The sequence below is a fragment of the Candoia aspera genome, chromosome 1, assembly GCF_035149785.1.
Source record: "Candoia aspera isolate rCanAsp1 chromosome 1, rCanAsp1.hap2, whole genome shotgun sequence".
NCBI classification, from domain to species: Eukaryota; Metazoa; Chordata; class Lepidosauria; order Squamata; family Boidae; genus Candoia; species Candoia aspera.
In genome coordinates this window covers 294,467,150-294,484,526 of record NC_086153.1, presented here as the reverse complement: position 1 = coordinate 294,484,526, position 17,377 = coordinate 294,467,150, and the positions used below count along the sequence as shown (strand labels likewise).

Here is a 17,377-nt window from a genome sequence, read left to right as displayed (position 1 = left end):
AGTCTGTAATCTAGAATAAAATATTGACTAAAACAAATCTATTGTTTAAGTAGATAGTGGATTCAGCAAGATTTCCTATTTCAGTCATCCTTTTCTTGCAACCGAGTGCATTGCTTTTACTTTTTTATTTGCCTCATAAGAACTGCAGAACAATTTATAACAAAATCACAATTTTATAATAAATTTACAAGCATCTGATAGAATTCAAAGGTAGTTTTAGATACCTGGTTAGCTTAATATAGAAAAAACTAAATGGAATAATTTATCTGTAATGATTATACAAGCAACGCAGAGGCTTGCACTTTGTCGATATTCTCAAGATAAATATTCTCACGAGAAAGATAGGACTCTGAATTCTGGTTTTTACATTTTAGTGATAAGCTTTTGTCATTAAAATTACAAATAGAAATGTGTTTATGTAAAGAAAGTATGCAGTTATTACTAGAAACTGATGGGTGAAACTGGTATTGACTAAATCTCAGGTTGTATTGTGCATGGACAAATTTAGAGTAGGAATATGTAATCTGCACATTACATGTGATGCTCAGCTATCCAAGAATCTGAAATTTGATGATAATGTGCTGCATTATAATGGCACCATTTTCTACTTAAAAGGCAGGAAATAGATAAACTTCTGACCGCCTTAGCACAGCTATTTTACTAAAAAAATTAAGAGGATGAAACAACAGCCATGCCTCCACTGCAGACATTGGTACATGTTCCATTTGTCCCTAAGTAGCTCCTCAAAGAGTAGCCATGAGACACAGAATAGTTGCCTACCTCGGTCTAGGGAATTTTAGACGCAACCAACTGTCATCAAGCCCAGTGAGTCTTAAATATGATTGGTATTATATCCTGCCTTTTTTCTACTTGCTCTGCAAGTTGCTCTTTCAATAAGGAGTTCTAATTTATCATATAAGTGCTGTTGTAGTTAGCGAGTTACTTCTATTTAATTCATTTTGTCTGATAAATTAGGTGGGCTGCGGTTTGTCCTACCATTGCATACTGCTAGAGGGTAAAGGTAAAGGTTTCTCTTGACATTAAGTCCAGTCGTGTCTGACTTGAGGGGGCGGTGCTCATCTCTGTTTCAAAGCTGAAGAGCCGGCATTTGTCCATAGACACTTCCGTGGTCATGTGGTCGGCATGACTAAACGGAACGCTGTTACCTGCCCGCCAAAGCGGTACCTATTCATCTACTCACATTTGCATGTTTTTGAACTGCTAGGTTGCATACTTGTTGTTTATTCGTTTAGTCGCTTCCGACTCTTCGTGACTTCATGGACCAGCCCACGCCAGAGCTTCCTGTCGGTCGTCAACACCCCCAGCTCCCCCAGGGACGAGTCCGTCACCTCTAGAATATCATCCATCCATCTTGCCCTTGGTCGGCCCCTCTTCCTTTTGCCTTTCACTCTCCCTAGCATCAGCATCTTCTCCAGGGTGTCCTGTCTTCTCATGATGTGGCCAAAGTATTTCAGTTTGGCCTTTAATATCATTCCCTCAAGTGAGCAGTCTGGCTTTATTTCCTGGAGGATGGACTGGTTTGATCTTCTTGCAGTCCAAGGCACTCTCAGAATTTTCCTCCAACACCACAGTTCAAAAGCATCGATCTTCCTTCGCTCAGCCTTCCTTATGGTCCAGCTCTCGCAGCCATATGTTACTACAGGGAACACCATTGCTTTAACTATGCGGGCCTTTGTTGTCAGTGTGATGTCTCTGCTCTTAACTATTTTATCGAGATTTGTCATTGCTCTTCTTCCAAGGATTAAGCGTCTTCTGATTTCCTGACTGCAGTCAGCATCTGCAGTAATCTTTGCACCTAGGAATACAAAGTCTTTCACTGCTTCTACGTTTTCTCCCTCTATTTGCCAGTTATCAATCAAGCTGGTTGCCATAATCTTGGTTTTTTTGAGGTTTAGCTGCAAGCCAGCTTTTGCACTTTCTTCTTTCACCTTCATCATAAGGCTCTTCAGTTCCTCTTCGCTTTCAGCCATCTGCATATCTGAGATTGTTAATGTTTCTTCCAGCGATTTTAATTCCAGCCTTGGATTCCTCAAGCCCAGCATGTCGCATGATGTGTTCTGCGTACAAGTTGAATAGGTAGGGTGAGAGTATACAGCCCTGCCGTACTCCTTTCCCAATCTTAAACCAGTCTGTTGTTCCGTGGTCTGTTCTTACTGTTGCTACTTGGTTGTTATACGGATTCTTCAGGAGGCAGACAAGATGACTTGGTATCCCCATACCACTAAGAACTTGCCACAATTTGTTATGGTCCACACAGTCAAAGGCTTTAGAATAGTCAATAAAACAGAAATAGATCTTTTTCTGAAACTCTCTGGCTTTTTTCCATTATCCAGCGGATATTGGCAATTTGGTCCCTAGTTCCTCTGCCTTTTCTAAACTCAGCTTGTACCTCTGGCAATTTTCGCTCCATGTATTGCTGAAGTCTACCTTGCAGGATCTTGAGCATTACCTTACTGGCATGTGAAATGAGTGCCACTGTTCGATGGTTTGAACATTCTTTAGTGTTTCGCTTTTTTGGTATGGGGATATAAGTTGATTTTTTCCAATCGGATGGCCATTCTTGTGTTTTCCAAATTTGCTGGCATATAGCATGCATTACCTTGACAGCATCATCTTGCAAGATTTTGAACAGTTCAGCTGGGATGCCATCGTCTCCTGCTGCCTTGTTATTAGCAATGCTTCTTAAGGCCCATTCAACCTCACTCTTCAGAATGTCTGGCTCTAGCTCACTGACCACACTGTCAAAGCTATCCCCGATATTGTTATCCTTCCTATACAGGTCTTCTGTATATTCTTGCCACCTTTTCTTGATCTCTTCTTCTTCTGTTAGGTCCTTGCCATCTTTGTTTTTGATCATACCCATTTTGGCCTGGAATTTACCTCCGATGTTTCTAATTTTCTGGAAGAGGTCTCTTGTCCTTCCTATTCTATTGTCTTCTTCCACTTCCGCGCATTGCTTGTTTAAAAATAATTCCTTATCTCTTCTGGCTAACCTCTGGAATTTTGCATTTAATTGGGCATATCTCCCCCTATCACTGTTGCCTTTTGCTTTCCTTCTTTCTTGGGCTACTTCTAGTGTCTCAGCAGACAGCCACTTTGCCTTCTTGGTTTTCTCTTTCTTTGGGATGTATTTTGTTGCCGCCTCTTGGCAATGTTGTGGACTTCTGTCCATAGTTCTTCTGGGACCCTATCTACTAAGTCCAGTCCCTTAAATCTATTCTTCACCTCCACTGCATATTCCTTAGGAATATTAGTGAGCTCATATCTAGCTGATCTGTGGGTCTTCCCTAATCTCTTTAGTCTGATCCTAAATTGTGCAAGAAGAAGTTCGTGATCGGAACTACAGTCAGCTCCAGGTCTTGTTTTTTCCGACTGTATAGATGTGCGCCACCTTTGGCTGCAAAGGATGTAGTCAATCTGATTTCAGTGTTGTCCATCTGGGGAAGTCTATGTATAAAGCCATCTCTTAGGTTGCTGGAAGAGAGTGTTTGTTATGCACATTGAGTTGTCTTGGCAAAATTCTATCAGCCTATGTCCTGCTTCGTTTTGCTTACCTGTAATTCCAGGTGTCATTTGACTGCCCACCTTAGCATTCCAGTCTCCCATGATGAAAATAACATCTCTTTTAGGCGTGTTGTCCAGTAGGTGCTGCAGATCCTCATAGAACTGCTCTACTTCAGCTTCTTCAGCATCTGTGTTTGGGGCGTATGTTTGGATCACTGTGATGTTAGCTGGCTTGCCCTGAATTCGAATTGAGATCATTCTATCGTTTTTTGGATTGTATCCAAGCACTGCTTTAGCCACTTTATGATTAATTATGAAGGCTACTCCATTTCTTCTGTGGTCCTCTTGCCCACAGTAGTAGATCTGGTGGTCATTTGATGTGAAGTGGCTCATTCCAGTCCATTTCAGTTCACTGACGGCCAAAATGTCTATCTTTAATCTTGACATCTCACCAATAACCACATCCAATTTGCCCTGGCTCATAGATCTTACATTCCAGGTTCCAATGGTGTGTTGATCTTAGAACATCAGATTCGCCGTTCACCACCAGCACCGTCGGCCGCTAGCCGTCCTTTCAGCTTTGAGCTAGCTGCGTCATCACGTCTGGGGCTAGTTGAACTCATCCTCTGTTCCTCCCCAGTAGCATTTTGACCATCTTCCCACCTGGGGGTCTCATCTTCCGATGGTATACCAACATATCTGTGGTTGTACTGATCCATTTAGTTTTCACGGCAAGAATACTGGGGTGGGTTGCCATTACCTTCCCCAGGGATAGCATTTAGTCTGACCTCTCTGTCATGACCTTCCCGTCTTGGGTGGCCCTTTACGGTTTAGCTCATGGCATCATTGAGGTGCTCAAGCTCCAGCACCACAACAAGGTAACGATCCTTTGCTGAAGTGCATACTGCTACTTGCACTAAATAGTTTCCAAGTTTTGCATAGTATAACAGTTGTCCTTGGTTAGCAGATATGAATGTGTGATGTCTAATGCGTTGCAAACTAGCCCAAACTTACTCAAAAACAGCAGTTCTCTTAGGCAAGCTGTTTTGAAATGGATGCAGGTGATCACCATTATAATTTGCCAAGTAAGATTCTTCAAAATAAAGCTGCTTTGCAGGGTAACAGCTTTCAGAATTGCTGTAATGTTTAGAAGTGAAACTGTTGCTTAAGATACATGTGCTTGTGCATTTGGAAATTTCCAAATCTGTATTTGGAAATAATACAATGCCAGCACTCACTAAACAGAACAGAGACTCCTAATTGGTAAAAAATTCTTCCTTCCATGGTTTTATAGACAGACAGGTATTCTCATGGTTTCCAGGTGGCTGGTAGTGCAAATACATGAATTACCTAAAAGTGTTGCATTGCTTTGAATTTATCCTCAAGAACTTGCAAGGTTAAATTCAATGTATATTTTTGCTATAGATACAAGAACTTCATAATGACAACCTTCTTGGAGTTCATTCAGCAAAATGAAGATAGAGATGGTGTTAGATTCAGCTGGAATGTGTGGCCTTCCAGTCGTCTTGAAGCCACAAGAATGGTGGTTCCAGTGGCCTCTCTGTTCACACCACTGAAAGAGCGTCCTGATTTGCCTCCCATTCAATATGAGCCAGTTCTCTGCAGTCGAACTACCTGCCGTGCTGTTCTAAATCCGTTATGGTAATTCCAATAAATATTGCAGGTTTTGCTGACATATTATTACTATTACTCTTGTGATTAAAATATTGCTTTGTCTCATAATTTTACCAATTATGTACAGTCTTTGTATAGCATGATAGCTGTGTTCTTAGAAACCCATGTGCTATGCAAAATTGTGCAATATGAATAACAGGGCTTATGGAAGAAATGGGGTTGGGGCAGATCACTCAAGAATGACAACACATTCATAACCAAAGTATTACCAGACACAAGTAATCATAATAAAGTTGTTACATAGCTGAATAATGTTAATTTTGAAATGCAAATGTAGACTCTTTATTTATTTATTTTCGATCCTGCCTTTATTATTATTGTAAATAACTCAAGGTGGGGAACATACCTATTACTCCTTCCTCCTCCTGTTTTCCCCACAACAACAACCGTGTGAGGTGAGTTGGGCTGAGAGACACTGAGTGGCCCAAGGTCACCCAGCCGGCTTTCATGCCTAAGGCGGGACTAGAACTCACGGTCTCCTGGTTTCTAGCCCATTGCCTTAACCACTAAACCAAACTTACCTTGAAAATAAGTGAAAACAGCTTGAGCGATAGGACATGACGAGGGGTTGAGGCTGCAGAATTATGGAGACAATGGAAGAAGAAGAAGGAGGAGAAGATTATTGGGATTAGGAGGTGGAGCAGATGCAGGTTTTGGATGAAATGTGCTTACACCAAAATTACAGGGCTACAAGTCTTCTGTCTTTTTCTTGGGTTTTTGCTTAAAAAAACTCACCTAGTGCCTGTTGTTTTGCCATCATCCTTCTCTTGTAAATAAACTGCTTATATGGCTCCAAATAAGATTGAATTCCATGGACTGCCAAATGCAGTAAAAACTGAAGATAACTCTGAAGTAGAAAGCTTTTTTATGGTGGCTTGCTGGCCATTGCTTTCTGCTTGCCCCTCATCAATGTTGTTGCAGTTCTTTGGTTGCAAATTCCTTTGCATGGGATTGGAAGCCCTCTTCCTCTACTTTGTCAAACCCAGACTGCTTTGTGAGAGCAATGCAATTTGCTTTTATTTTGGGAAGCTCTTTTATGTGATCAGTGCCTTTCAAATCATGAATAAAATCAGATAGAAGGGCCAGCAAGCACCATGCCAATGGTTTTTTTTAACCTCAGTTGAGGATTCCATATTAATACAAATTGGATTCTTTATTTTGAATTGCTTCAAAAATTCAAGAACTGTTTGTGCATTTTTATTCTCAGTGACTGTAACTGACATCTTAAATGTGCACCTTATATAATAATGTACGAACACAGCAATAACTGTGGAGTCCTTGGTGCTCTCTGAGCTTGGTTGTTTGCTTGCAGATGTTTCATTACCCAACTAGGTAACATCAGCGGGACTCTGTCATTACATAAACATATGCTATTTGAGAACTGACTGTCCAGTGAACTGAGCCAGCACAGCAAAAACATTAAAGAGGAGCTAAAATAAAGCATCCAAAAAGTTAAATTTAATTTGTTAAATAAAATGTAGTGATTAAAGGTATGTAATCTGTGTTCAGATTAGAGCTTGAAACTTCATTAGTGTATCTGAGTTGTATTCATAATTTACTGAAACATTTAAAACTTTATATTTGTAGCCAGGTTGATTATCGAGCAAAACTATGGGCTTGCAATTTTTGTTATCAGAGAAATCAGGTGAGTTAAAATTTATATTTGTTCCAGCTATTTTCAGGTATTTTATTTTTGCTTTATTAAACATACAGATATTACAGTGATAGCATGGTGAAAAGAAAAAGATGCAAAAATCAAGTTTGACATTATGTAGAAATGAATCAATGTTATGGGCTGAAATAACAGTTAACAGAGCAAACATTGTTTAAAGAAAAAGAAATTGAAAATCCTGAAACAGAAGTGTCCTTTTCCTGTTTTCTTTGTTGAAAAGGACTAATTTTCATTTTATCAGTAATCGCCTGTATGTCAGGTGTAGATTTATCTTTCTGATTATGTATACGGGTAGTCCTCACTTAACGACCCTAATTGGGACCGGAATTTCCATCTAAAGTGAAGTGGTCATTAGATGAAACATCATGTGACTGCACTGCTTAGTGACAGCAGTTCCAGTAGTCCCAGTTGCGGTTGTTAGGCAAGGACCTCAGGCTTCTTCTCTGTCCCACTTTCCTCTGCTTCATTCCCTCTCACCTGCCTCTCCCCCCACTATCACTGCCCTTTGGTAGTATAATAATATTAATAATATTAGGAGAAACTCAAATCATGTACATTAATGGTCCAACCCCTGAATTCTATTTTCAACAGCAACATTTTCTGAGAATGTCCAGGATACATGAAAAAAACCTAATGTAATAAGCACATATTAGGATCAGAGAGGCTAGTTCAATAGTTTTTAAAAGAACCTGCCACTAGTTTGCAAAAACAAGAAATTCAAGCTTGTTATTCCAAAGTTTATTTGAATAATTAATAGTAATTTCACTTCCTTCCTTCCTTTAGTTTCTTATAAAGATAAGTTACTGACTTAAAATTTTATACTTCCAAGACCTTGAACAAATACAGAATTTTAGAGACAGCAATAGCATTTGAACCAAACAGTACAAATAGCAGTTTGTAATTAATATCAAATTAAGTCTCAAAATGAATTGAGGACTGACCTTCTATATTCTGATACGCACCCCAGGCTAAAATGATCAATGGTAAATCCGAGAGATTTCAGATGTAGGGTTATGGTATTGATATTAAGATGCACATATAGAAATAAAGATAGTAATAAAATTAATTACGTTTCAAAGTGTGATGTGGTTGGTTTATATGAACATTTCCATATTTTTTCTTTCAGTTTCCTCCAACATATGCTGGCATATCTGAGATGAACCAGCCTGCAGAACTTCTACCACAGTTTTCTAGTATTGAGTATGTTGTACAGGTAAAAACTATGATTAAAAAATTAAGGGGTGGGTGTTGAGTTAGTGAACTATAGTAGAGGGAGAAGGTGTGATGACCATTATGGCAGCATATTATCACAATATGCATTATCATTTGTTAATGCAATGGTGTAGGTCAGAATTATGCTTTTCACTGTTTGGCATAATTTGATGTGATATGTCATAGAATTGTATAACTTATTTTGTGAGAACAGCATGGCTATTTCTCAGATGATAGCATAAAGATGTTGCTCAGCACTATAGATGTTACCCATCACATTTTTTCTTAGTACATTGAACTGTAGGCAGCCTAACAATACAAACTTGAATTGCACAGAAATATGCCCATATTCTACATTTGCAGAACTCAATGCATAACACTTTGTGCAATATCTTTTTATTTTTTTAAAAAAAACATAACCATGAAAATAACATAAAATACAAAAGCAAAAAATCAATAAAGAGATTTACAAATATTATAAAACTGAATAACATTTTCAAAGTAATCTTAGTCTGGTTCTATATATTAAGATATGTCAATTTAAAATTTCATATATTATTAAAATCAAGATAATATGCAATAATTAATGGCAATAAACAATATGGTATAATTTTTAAATCAAGATGAGAAAGTGATAATTTCTGTCTAGTCTAAAATTCTATCCTTATTTAGCAAGTCATGGAAAACTAACACGTTAAAATCTTATGTTAGAAGAAATCCAAACACTGGATGCAGTACAATCCCATGTGGAATTATAATCCAGGAATGGTTTCCATGCTGAACTGAATTTTCTATCAGATTTGTTTTTAACATTGATGCATATTCCCACTCTAAATTTAATTTGCCATTCTTCTACAGAAGGGATTATACATAATTTCCACTGAGAAGCATATATTATCCTAGAATGGTAATCAGTTTAGTATACTTTGTGGGAACCTGACATTTGGTAATTAATGGAAAAATAACAAGTTGGAAAGATAATTTAATCTTTAGAATTTGTTTCATTTTGTTATAAATTATTTTCTAGAATTATTGGGCTTTGTAGCATTCCTACCAAATATGAAAGAAGTGATGTTACTTGATTATTATATTTATAACAATTTTTAGAGAATGAATTATACGCTTTGTGCAATATCAAACATTTATGTGTTTTCATCAGTAAAAGGGATACAAGCACTCAAAAATTGGTTTTGCCATTATTACTCAAATAATACTATTGACTTGGTCAGTTATCACATGCTAATTTGCCATGGTTCTTTTGTGAATTGGTAATACTAATATTACAATGTTTTTCATTTTATTTAAAGCGTGGACCTCAGATGCCTTTGATATTTCTTTATGTTGTTGACACTTGTATGGAAGATGAAGATTTGCAAGCTTTGAAAGAATCTATGCAAATGTCATTAAGTCTCCTACCTCCTACTGCTTTGGTAGGACTTATTACTTTTGGGAGAATGGTGCAAGTTCATGAGCTTGGCTGTGAAGGAATTTCCAAAAGTTACGTGTTCAGAGGGACAAAAGATCTATCTGCAAAACAACTTCAGGTAGATATCAGATATTTAATTTGATCACTTACTCTGTGATTGTTGTGTCTTGGAAAATATGAGTAGAAAATCTCTGCTGTACTGAACAAAGTTTTATAGTTCAGGAATTTAAAGTCCATTTTTTGATTTTATTTATTCTTAATTTTAAAAAAATGTTTATATAACATTCTTAAATCTCAATGGGAATATTATAAAGATTGAACTACCTGTCCAGTACTGCCAATATACCATGCTCAATTTTAAAGTTGCTATTAGTACTCATAGTCTTCCACTTAAAGATTATTAAAAATAGTGAAAAGTTGTGATATACAGTACATTTATTAAAAATCTAATTAATAAATGACAGTGAGTGCACTTTATACACACAGGCATACATGCAGTCTAACTCTGAAGTAAGGGGGAGTACTAGCTGGACCCCGGTGTCCATCTGGTCAAGCTTTAGGTTCCTTTTCTTTTTCCTTGCTTGTGACTTGAAAGCTCAGTAATGTGAGTGAAGTGTATAAGCAGATGGGAATAGAGCTTTGGACAAGTATGTCAGAAACTCATGCTCAGACTTAAATCCTAAGGGAAATAATAGGAGACAGAAAAGGAAACCAGATAACTGCTTGAAAATGAAAACAAAAAGTAGTAGTAGTAATCCTACTAATATATAATAAACTTTGAGGTAGCAAGATAAATAGAGATATTAGCATAGAAATGAACTGCTTAGACAGAGAGCTAAGCATCCTGCTTAAACAAGTTTAGACTAAAGATCAGTTGGGAGCCAGTAAAATATACTTTTCTTTTTTTTTAATAAGAATTTTATTAGATTTCAGACAAAGATAAAAACTACAGAAAAACAAAAACCCTCCCCTGATGTTAAAAATTTTAAAAAAAAGTGTGTATATATAATTACACACACACACATGCACACACACACACACATCTCCTAATCAACTTCCCCCCAAGGATAACATTTATTTAATTATTTCCTTCCTACAACTAATTTATACATTCCTGCCTACTATAATAAAGATCAAACTAAAAATATATATGAATTGTCTGCCATTATAATTAATAATACAATTATAATAATCTTAATCATACTAAATTCAAAACCAAACATTTATTATTATTTCTTTTTTATACCTTAATAATCTTAATCCAAATCATTAAAGATAAATGAAATCAACCAGACTGTAAAAGGAATCCAGATAAATGTTCTTAAACACTTATCGGACTTCAAAATAAACCAGAGCTTTTACATATCCCCACAATGTACACAGAGCTTTTTTCATAAAAAAATCAAACAGCCCAACTGCCCCCCTCAAAAACTCCGACTTCTCTTCAAAAAACCTCCCATACGCAATAACCCCTTCTTTTCCATAGCATTCCATCAAAAGGTTAGTTTCACTTGTGGCTTGCAACTCGATCTCTCCCTTAAATTTCTTCAACTCGACTGTCCAATCTTCATCCAGCATTTCAACAATAGCCCCGATCTCATTGTTAGAAGAAGCATTTCTATCACTGTTAAATTCTTCAGTTTCATCCACGACATCCCCAACCAGATGACACGTTTTAAACCACATGTTTTCCACAATATCTTGAATACCTTGCATAAGAGCTTGGCAGGAATCAGAAAGCATCTGTTTAAAGTTTCAATGGAAGTCAGAAAAAGTCTGATCGAAATCCTCCATGTCTCACACAGTAGATTATGGCACCCCCTAGGTACTTAACCAGTGAAAGTGGAAGAGAATAGAAAAAATTTGGAATGTGTTTACACAAGTGAGAATAAGATAACAGACAGTTCCCCAGGGAAAGTAGCAGCAGAAAGCTGAAAGTTCAAAACAGCAGATTCAACATGTGGGGAAATGCTAATATCTTTAAATTTAATACAAAAATAATAGCAGGGAGATGATTATGTACTCTCAACCCTCCTTAGTATTTGGATGGAAAGCGAAGTCCAAAACTTAATTTTTTTTAAATTAATCACAAAAATAACTGGTTTCTCCTTGCCGTAGAAAGCCTCTCTTTGGGTATGCATACTTAAAAGAAAAATAAATTGGGTGATTTAGAAATGGGGTGGCTGGTCTTAATGTCCATTTAAAGCTACAGTGTGACTTGGAAATGATGACACCCCAGCCTTCCGGCTGTTCTTACCAGTCGAACATGAACGCTGTTTTCAGTCTTCTGGCTGTGAGCAGCCCTCCAAAGAACAGGTGGGATGATTCTGAGTATTTTCCTTTCTCCAGAAAAACGCTCCTGGGCTTCAGGAAAAACCTGCCTGAGCCTGAAAAAATTGCCATGTTGTCAGTTCTGCCCGCAGAGCCCGCAGCCCAGCTGTTCAGACCGCCATGTTCCCACCGGAAGTTCTTTTTTTTAATTTAAGGGAATGGTATATTGAGCTTTTGATTTAAAACAGGGTTTTGGTCCCTTTGGGAGATTTGATATACCAAAAGTCTTCCTGTTTTGAGAATCAGGAAATTGAAGATATTCCAAGTTAGGTTATGGATGGCAGCTCTCTTAGTCAACAATGTTTGTAGGTTTTTTTTTTTTAATGAGCACTGTTGGTATAATGGGCAGAAGGAATAACCTTGAGGAATAGGAGGAAAAGCCACAGCCAGAACAACGGTCAGATAAAAGAAATCTGAGTCCAGGGCAGAAATGTAATTTGAGGAAGTGTCTCAGACATGACCATCGCTAGTTCTCATGAAGAAAAAGGGAGGGAGCAGGGAAGCGCATTCAGACTTGCAAGATTCTGTAAGTATAACCCTATACTAAAACTCTAGTACTATATTAGCTTGCATGTCTTTGGTTTCCAAGTTTGGTCTGCCTTGGAGGGCTGACATCAATCTTGCAAGACTCAGTGTGCTTCCCCCCCTTTCTCAAATTATGTTTCTGTCCTGGTCTCAGATTTCTTTTATCTGACCATTGTCTTGACCATGGTCAAAGACCATTGTCATTGCTCTTCCTCCTGTTCCTCAAGGTTATTCCTTCTGCCCATTACATCTGGACAGTTGTTGGTGTTCTGGGTGATTTGCCAAATATGTAACTGTTCTGTTACACACTGTTCACAGGAAATGCTAGGACTTACAAAAATCAATGTATCACAAGTGGGTCGTGGTCCTCAGGTACAGCAGCCACCACCATCTAACAGGTATTCATTTTTATTTTTAAAAAGTGTACTCAATTGCTTTACAGTAAGCTGTGCTTTCTTATGTATCTCTATAATTGCTTAATTTTGTAATTATTCCTTGTATCAGTGTCCTGTTTGTTGGTTCTTTTACTGATACCTAGATAGTAGTAATTTGTAGTATTGCTGATCTATTTACTACTTTCAACTGATTGATCATGTGCCATCAAATTGTTGTGGACTCTTCCAATGGAGCACTCATCGCTACTGTAACCAAGTCCATCCACCTTGCTGCTGGTCATCCTCTTTCCTTCCACTTTTCCTAGCATTTGAACCTTCTCCAGAAAGCTAGGTCTTCACATAATGTGTCCAAAACTACTTTCAAACCAGCTCTCTATTTTATCAGTGCTGAAGCCTTAAGAACCAGCATCAATTTCTTTTCTTTTCTTTTCTTTTTTTTTGGCTAAGAAACCAAAAGGATCAGGGTAGGCTACTGACAACAGATTTAATAATGTTTGGGCCATACTAAAGATAAATGCATTTCTATTAATTAACTTTCCATAGGCTAAAATTTCATAAACATTATCTAGATTCAGTGTGTATTTATTTAGTTAAATGTATAGGCTGCTTGACTGTGATTCTGAGTGGCATTTAAAATAACTAAAAACAATAAGAAAAAGAAGCTGGTTTATTTTGGTCTGGTTTGTGTTGGTCTGTGTTGGTCTCTTGAGTAACTTGGGTTGTGTCCATTATTATCACGGTGGCTATGAACTCCTGAGCTGACCCAGATTTCATGCCACCTGGGAGCTGGTTGAAATCCCCAAAAACTATAAACCTTGGAGATTTCACTACCAATCTGGTGATGGAATTTAGCAACTCAGATAGGGATTTTGCTGTGGAGCAGGGAGGCTGGTATAGCAGCAACAAGCCAATTGTTCCCTAGAGCCCAGCTTCAACCAGAGTGTCTCACACCTGTTTATCTATAGGGCAGGGCCTCTGAAGGTCTTTGGGGTCTCATGGATGACCAACTGCCACCCCAACCCACGGCACCCTGCCTGGGCTCGTGGCTGTTGCCAAACTTGAAACCCAGGTGGTCATATCTTTCAGAGGGGAATGCCTCCCTCCCAACCCATCCAGGTCTTGGTTATACATGCCAGGTCAGCTGCTCATCCACAATCAGATTGTGGATGAGTGTGGTCTTATTGCATACCAACCTGGCATTCATTAACAGCAGCCAGAGCCCAGGACCCCAAGGATCTGATGGTGTGGCCTCAGGGATGAATACTGATACCTGGAGAGCAGGACAAATCTCAGTCACTGACTCTACCATCCCTGCAAGCGACCCATCCTTAGCTTCTCTCCATATCTCCCTCTTTTATAGTATATACTGTACGTAGTACTGTAGAATAACTTTTTAAAAGAATATGTTGGTAAGATTATAAGTGTGTTTGAGTAGATGTTGGCTGTGTTGTTTTCTGCATATTGACTGAACAACTTTCAGTCATTGTCTTCTTCCAAATGATTAGCATGTTAAATAAAAACAAAATAAATACAGATTGAGAATTTCACCCAGTCATAGGCTATAAATTCTTTCAATTAAGCATTCTTTGGATCACAGCTTTACAAGCTTGATAACTGCTGAATGAATGTTAAACCATGTTTGAGAAATTGAAACTATAGAACGTTGTACGTATTTTCCAAAATGAAATCCAATACATAACTTTTTTCTGCTAGAACTGCTTTCATTGGCATTATTCTTTTCTCCTCCTTTGGCCCTCTTATGCATTGTCAAAATGTTCTTTAGAGCAGATTTTGGGTGGGAGACATGAGTAGGTAGAAGTGAAGAGCCCATAGAATGGGTTTCTGCTTGTGGGAGGCTGGATTTCACCTCCCGCTTGGAAAAAGAAATCTTTAAATAGTTTCCCTGAAAGTAAACTCTTTTTATTCTTTCTAGATTCTTACAGCCAGTACAGAAAATTGACATGAATCTCACAGACCTCTTGGGTGAACTGCAACGAGATCCTTGGCCTGTTCCCCAAGGGAAAAGACCTTTGCGGTCTTCTGGAGTGGCTCTTTCCATAGCTGTAGGACTGCTAGAGGTAACGAGTTATCTCTGATAATGGCTTGGGAGAAGAATTACGTTAATGTGAATTTGATTCAAATTAGAAAGTTCTAAGATAACTATTTGCAAAGATGATAAATATTTTTCTTAAATATATTCTTTTATCACAAGTATCAAATATATTAAAATTTGAGCAATAATTATTTTTTTGACTTTACTTACCTAATTAACAATGCACTCTCTATTAGAACATGAATAAACGGTCCTAAATATCAAAGGAATGATTTCAGGAGGCTCATTTGTTCCTTGACTTGACTTGTATTTATTATCTTGCAGTGTACTTTCCCTAATACTGGTGCTCGTATAATGATGTTTATTGGTGGGCCAGCTACTCAAGGACCTGGGATGGTTGTGGGAGATGAACTTAAGCTCCCTATAAGATCTTGGCATGACATTGAGAAAGATAATGCCAAATACGTTAAAAAAGGGACCAAGGTAAGAGGCTTGATAAATGTTACTTTTCATTTATGTTATCTAAGAAGTGTGATACATTTCAAAATGACCTGGGCTTTAGACTACATATTTTCCAGAATTTTGAAAAAGTCTTAAAAATGTTTAGAGTCTTCCTAAAAGCATTCTGAGGGAGAGCAAGCTACAATTCTAGGCTTCAGATGGCATACTAAACAAATTGAACTAATACTGATGGATAGTATATCAATTTATAATAAAAATATGATTCAGGAGCTGTGTTTGTATAACATGCTTAATAGATACAATTTTGAAGCATTTTGTTGACATTTTTTGTTCATCTTATATAACCATGGAAAGAAATATAGTTAAGTCAATACTGTGAAAAATATATTGAGAAGGGTTAAAAGGATGTGAAGCATTTAGTCTGCATCTTTTTGTCATAGACCTGAATGTCTTGTGTTAATGTATGACCATAGAAACTCAGGTAATTGGAAAAAACTTTATATTTTGTGTGTAGCATTTTGAAGCTCTTGCAAACCGTGCTGCTACAACAGGTCATGTTATTGACATCTATGCCTGTGCATTAGATCAGACTGGTCTTTTGGAGATGAAGTGCTGTCCTAACTACACAGGGTATGTAATATATGAGAGGATATACGTAGGAATAATATAATCTACTGGAGAAATAACGTTTCAATAAACTGTTAAGGAAAAATCATTTACTCTGTGTGCCAACTGGACTTGCATATATGAGCATATGTAGTTGGTATGCAAGCCAACATTTTTGATGTTTGTGAATAGACATTATAAATAAGATCCATTTTTCATTTACTCAGAAGTAAGTTCCAGCATAATTTCAGGATACTTATACTGTTAAAGAATTCCTGAGCTCACATTGCTGAACAACATCTAGCTGTTCTTCAAATTATATAAAATAGTGGTTCAGCCCTCTTGCTGAATTTTATTTCTTCTTTATGTATGTTCTTGAATGAACAATTCAAGGGAAAAAAAGAATATATCTAGTAACACGACAGATGCCATAAGATTTGTTTATTTCTGGTGGCCACTTATAAACATTATATTCACAAATATGAAGAACTGTAAAGAAATATAGAAGGGCAGAAGTTTTCCCAGATGCAGATGTGTGCAGTTGTGGTAGGAGACCAGGTTCTGCTAATTTAACAGCAATCTTAAATTACAATATAACTTTATTCAGGGCTTTCTATTTGTGTGTCTTTTTTTTTTGGTTTTCATGTAGAGGTTACATGGTAATGGGAGACTCTTTCAATACATCTTTGTTCAAACAAACATTTCAGCGGGTGTTTACAAAAGATGTGCAAGGGCAATTCAAGATGGGATTTGGAGGCACCTTAGAAATCAAGGTAAGAAATGAAATTTACTATCAATATTTAAAGTTCTGGTGTTTTTATCCTGTCATATCTTATTGTGCAGCTCGGAACTAAACAGACTTTTGTGGAAAGGGAGTATTGCCAGCAGTAACATTCGGTTTAAATTTTTAATCCTAGGATCAAAGTTCTTTATTTTACTGTGAAAATAAACAGTTTAAATTGAACAGCTTCTCTTCACAGTGAAGTAAAACACTGAGAACCTAGGATTAAAGGTGCAAACTAAAATTTTAACTGTGCAGCTGTGATTCTGTACTCATTGTTTGGCTAAACTATATTAATTTCCATTCTTACTAACCGACAAAACAGATTGCTGAATGTATTTTATGTTCCTGTACAGCTACAGCAAACTCTAGTGCATGGGAGTATACTCATAAGTATGATATTTAGATTCCACTCACATGATGCACTGAATATTTAATAGAAACCTTTGTTGCTGTGTGCATTTTTTTCCTCTGCCATCTCAACAGTTGAGCAGCAGTGCATGAAATCAAGAGAATATATATGGTTTATCCATATCTTGTTGGAGTAATGAAATGCTGCTTGAGAAACAAAATAATATTGAAAAGAGGCAATAGCTTAATGGTAGATGCACAGTTTTCATGCTGAGGACTGCAGTCTAAGCTCTGGAATCTCAGTTTAAAAGTGTCTCACCCTGGTGAGCCAGTATCAGTCAGA

At 37.3% G+C, this 17,377-nt stretch overlaps 1 protein-coding gene across 1 annotated transcript in view; it reads left to right on the top strand.

Annotated features, from left to right (window-relative positions):
• SEC23A (SEC23 homolog A, COPII coat complex component) overlaps positions 1 to 17,377 on the top strand; it is a 37,789-nt gene that overhangs the window by 6,643 nt on the left and 13,769 nt on the right. The window contains exons 2-10 of the mRNA XM_063290066.1: positions 4,951 to 5,187; positions 6,808 to 6,865; positions 8,019 to 8,105; positions 9,412 to 9,648; positions 12,705 to 12,784; positions 14,715 to 14,859; positions 15,159 to 15,317; positions 15,811 to 15,926; positions 16,552 to 16,675. Coding sequence (XP_063146136.1) covers positions 4,967 to 5,187; positions 6,808 to 6,865; positions 8,019 to 8,105; positions 9,412 to 9,648; positions 12,705 to 12,784; positions 14,715 to 14,859; positions 15,159 to 15,317; positions 15,811 to 15,926; positions 16,552 to 16,675 — 1,227 coding nt within the window. The 5' untranslated portion in view covers positions 4,951 to 4,966. The remainder of the gene's footprint in view (positions 1 to 4,950; positions 5,188 to 6,807; positions 6,866 to 8,018; positions 8,106 to 9,411; positions 9,649 to 12,704; positions 12,785 to 14,714; positions 14,860 to 15,158; positions 15,318 to 15,810; positions 15,927 to 16,551; positions 16,676 to 17,377) is intronic.